The sequence below is a fragment of the Erigeron canadensis genome, chromosome 7 (genome assembly GCF_010389155.1).
Source record: "Erigeron canadensis isolate Cc75 chromosome 7, C_canadensis_v1, whole genome shotgun sequence".
NCBI lineage: Eukaryota > Viridiplantae > Streptophyta > Magnoliopsida > Asterales > Asteraceae > Erigeron > Erigeron canadensis.
Window position 1 is genome coordinate 17176637 of NC_057767.1, and position 3869 is coordinate 17180505.

A 3869-nucleotide genomic window follows, 5' to 3' on the forward strand; every position below is an offset into this window, starting at 1 on the left:
CGGGTCCACTGCCCGTGAATGCGTAGTAGTCAGTTTTTAGGTGAAACTAGTTTTATAAATTTAAGACTCGATTTTGCACATCAAGTTTTTGGCGCTGCTGCCGGGGATTGTGTGCCGATTTAGTTGTTAACTTAGTGGTTTGACCCTTCCTCACGCATAAGGAAGTTAATTGCTTTATTAGTTTAGATTTGTTTTCTTTTATTATCACAGGTGCATTTGACGTGTGGTGTTAGTTGTGTTTTGCAGTATTGTTTCATAGTTGATGATTTTGCGTTCTTCGGGGCGACCTCTTTTTAGTCCATTGAAAACTCCACCAAGACGCAGGATCAACTTTACAGCACCACCAGATTCAGACGTAGAAGGCTTCTATCTAGAGGAATTCTTTGATCTTGCACTTGTTAAAGACGAAATGGGTGACAATCCACCAAGAGACCCAAATGACATCCAGTATGGTCACCGAACCCGACCTATTCCTACGGCTCGTGATTCCGCCATTAGACCACCGGGCGTTGATCAAAATTTCAACTTGAAGCCAAACCATCTTAAAAGCATTGAAGATCAGAAATATGATGGTAAGAAGAAATGGGACCTTTATAAGCATTTAGAGAGGTTTGAGAAGTTATCACGACTTTATCAATATGGCCAAAACCAAATGAATGTCGTCAAACTTGAGACTTTTCCTATTACTCTCACCGGAGATGCCGAGGATTGGTTCAATGATCTTCCCGAAAATTCGATTACTACTTGGGATCAACTTAAGGAAGCTTTCATTGGTGAGTTTTATTCGGTTAGAACTCAAAGGCAATTGGAGAACTTGATAAGGTCTTTTGTGCAAGAAGATGGGGAAGATGTTGTTGATGCATGGATCCGATTCAAGGAGATGTTGAGAAATTGTCCGGGACATGAGTTGACTAAGGAAAAGTATGTTGAATTATTCTTCGATGGTTTGAATAAGGGGTCTAAAAGAGAGATGGGGTATGCTTTCGGTGGAAGGTTTAGCAGGATCACTCCAAATCAAGGTTATGATATTTTGGAGCATATGGTGAAAGATAATGCAGCCATGGATGATAAAAGATTTTTGAAGAATGAGGGCCGATTTAAGCAAAGTAAAGTGGTAAGAGCCGATAGTAGTAACAACATTATTGTAACTGATGAGATTCAAGCTTTGTCTGCACGTATGGATATCTTGAAAGTGATGTGAAGGTCTTTGCTGATGGGTGTAATCACTGTGGAGAGACACACTATTTTGAAGAGTGTCCCAACCGGGGACCTGAAGATGTTAATTTTGTGCAGAATCAACAAGGAGGTTTTCTGAGAAACACCGGTTTTCAGAACCGGTCATCAGGTAACAATTCTTATAACTCTTCTTTTCCTGCTAATATTTCTCATTTTTCTAGTAGTAGGTGGCAAAGGAACAATTATCAAAGTCAGCCACAGCAGCAGGAGACTCAACAAAGCCAAGGATCGGGTTCTTCTTCTTTTACTAACGATCCTAATGCCGAGTTGAGAGAAATGATGAAGGAGATGAAGAGCAATCAAATTGAAACAACACACAAGTATCCAGAATATAAGGGAGGATACTAGGCAAATGAGTGAGAGGCTGGATAGGATTAATGGTAAAGTGGAAATAAATGCTAAAAATCAGGATATCAATTTTAAGGATCTTGAAAGTAGGATGGCTGCTATCACTAGGCCCCAGGTACTTTGCCTAGTAACACTCAACAGAATCTGAAGAAGAATCAAGGTCCTAACAATGGACAGAAGTACACTCCACCGCCTGTTCGTCAGAAGCAAGCGAAAACCATTACTACTCGTACAGGTAGATCCTATGCCCCTCCTCCTAATCCTAGTGATATTGTTTCAGATGTGCAGGAATTAGGTGATGATGAAGCTAAAGATGTTGATGAGGAGATTGTGATGGAAGAAGATTCAACCGTGAAGACTCCGGTTACTCAACCAAAACCGGCTGTGACACCCGAGACTAAGCCATATAAGCCTAAGGTTCCATTTCCACAGCGGTTCAGGAAAGCTAAGCTAAAGGAACAGTATGATAAGTTTGTCAATATGATTAAAAATGTTCACATTAATGTTCCTTTAGTTGACTTGATTCAGGGTATGCTAAATTATGCCAAGTTTATCAAAGAACTTGTGACGGATAAAGGAAAGCTGAATGAGGTTAAAGCTACATTTCTCAATGCCGAGTGTTCTGCTATTGTTCAGAACCACATTCCACCTAAGTTGGAAGACCCAGGGAGTTTCCTCATCACTTGTTCTATTCGTACTTTGACTTGTAAGGCACTTGCCGATTTAGGTGCTGGTATCAATTTGATGCCTTACTCAGTCTGGAGTAAATTGGCGTTAGGAGCCTTGAGACCTACCCGTATGAGCATAAGGTTAGCAGACCATTCATTTTAGTACCCTATTGGGATTGCTGAAAATATGACTGTCCAGGTAGGCCACATTGTGTTTTTGGTAGATTTTGTGATTTTGGAAATGGAAGAAGACACTAAGGTACCCTTGATTCTAGGTAGACTATTCCTGAATACCGCGGATGCTGTTATCCGGGTAAAAGATAAGGAAATTTCGTTGGGTGTGGGTACCGATAGGATTGTGTTTAATGTTGAAAGGTCCATTAAGCATTCGTATTCTACTAACGAATCTTGTTTCAGGATTGATTTTGTTGATGATGCTTTGGATCAGGAATTTCAGGAGTTGATGGAAGCTGACTTGGAAAATGAAGAGATATCTGATTTAGGTTCGGGTAATATTGATGATGAAGAATTGTTTGCAGAGGTGATGGCGCTTAGCTTGGATGATACGCCTCCGGAAGATGAGAGCTTTGAGAAGGTAGTAGTTGATAGAAGCTCAAGGGTACCGAATTCGGTTGATGTACCCCCTACAGATTTGGAGCTTAAGCCGTTACCTTCAGACTTGGAATATGCATACTTGGCAGGTAAGTCCTCTTTGCTCGTTGTTATCTCGTCCTCATTTACGAGTGACGAGAAAAAGCTTCTTTTGGCGGTTCTTAAAGCCCAAAAGCAGGCTTTTGCTTGGAAGACTACTGACATTCCAGGTATTAGTCCCGACTTTTGCCAACACAAGATTGATTTTGTAGATGATGTGAAGCCCGCTGTCCAGCGACAAAGGCGGCTTAATCCGAATATGAATGAGGTAGTTAAAAATAAGTAATTAAATTGTTAGATGCAAGAATAATTTTCCTATAGCCGATAGTTCATGGGTAAGTCCGGTTCACTGTGTGCCCAAAAAGGGGGGCATGACCGTAATTGAAAATGAGAATAAGGAATTGTTGGCTACTAGAACTGTCACGGGTTGGCGAGTTTGTATAGATTACCGTAAGCTAAATGATGCCACCCATAAGGATCACTTTCCCCTCCCATTCATTGATCAAATGTTGGAAAGATTGGCAGGTAATGAATATTTCTGTTTCTTGGACGGGTTCTCCGGGTATTTACAAATACCCATCGACCCCAAGACCAAGAGAAGACCACTTTCACATGCCCTTTCGGTACTTTTGCCTATCGGCGAATGCCGTTTGGTTTGTGTAATGCCCCGGGCACCTTCCAAAGGTGCATGATAGCTATAGTCCAAGACATGCTTGAGACCTCAATGGAGGTTTTCATGGATGATTTCTCGGTATTTGGGGATTCGTTTCGGTCTTGCCTGCATAATTTAGATGAAATGTTGACACAGTGTGAAAGGGCGCACCTTGTGTTAAATTGGGAGAAGTGTCATTTCGTGGTCACCGAGGGAATAGTGTTGGGGCACAAAGTGTCAAAGGCCGGGATAGAGGTTGATAGGGCTAAGATTGATGTTATAGCCAAGTTACCCCTGCCTTCTAATGTGAAAGG

The 3869-nt window shown here is 41.5% G+C and overlaps 1 protein-coding gene across 1 annotated transcript; it reads left to right on the forward strand.

Annotated features, from left to right (window-relative positions):
- Positions 1-1588: 1588 nt before the first annotated feature.
- On the forward strand, positions 1589-2415 carry LOC122609029. The gene is made up of 2 exons (XM_043782090.1): positions 1589-1699; positions 1873-2415. The coding sequence occupies exons 1-2, from the start codon at positions 1589-1591 to the stop codon at positions 2413-2415; spliced, it is 654 nt and encodes a 217-aa protein (XP_043638025.1).
- Positions 2416-3869: the final 1454 nt, after the last annotated feature.

Bases quoted from the DNA above. Each gene is read 5' to 3' on its own strand.
- LOC122609029 (XM_043782090.1), top strand. From the start codon at position 1,589: ATGAGTGAGAGGCTGGATAGGATTAATGGTAAAGTGGAAATAAATGCT. The intron at 1,700-1,872 runs GTACTTTGCCTA...TCAGATGTGCAG, and splicing joins CTGCTATCACTAGGCCCCAG to GAATTAGGTGATGATGAAGC.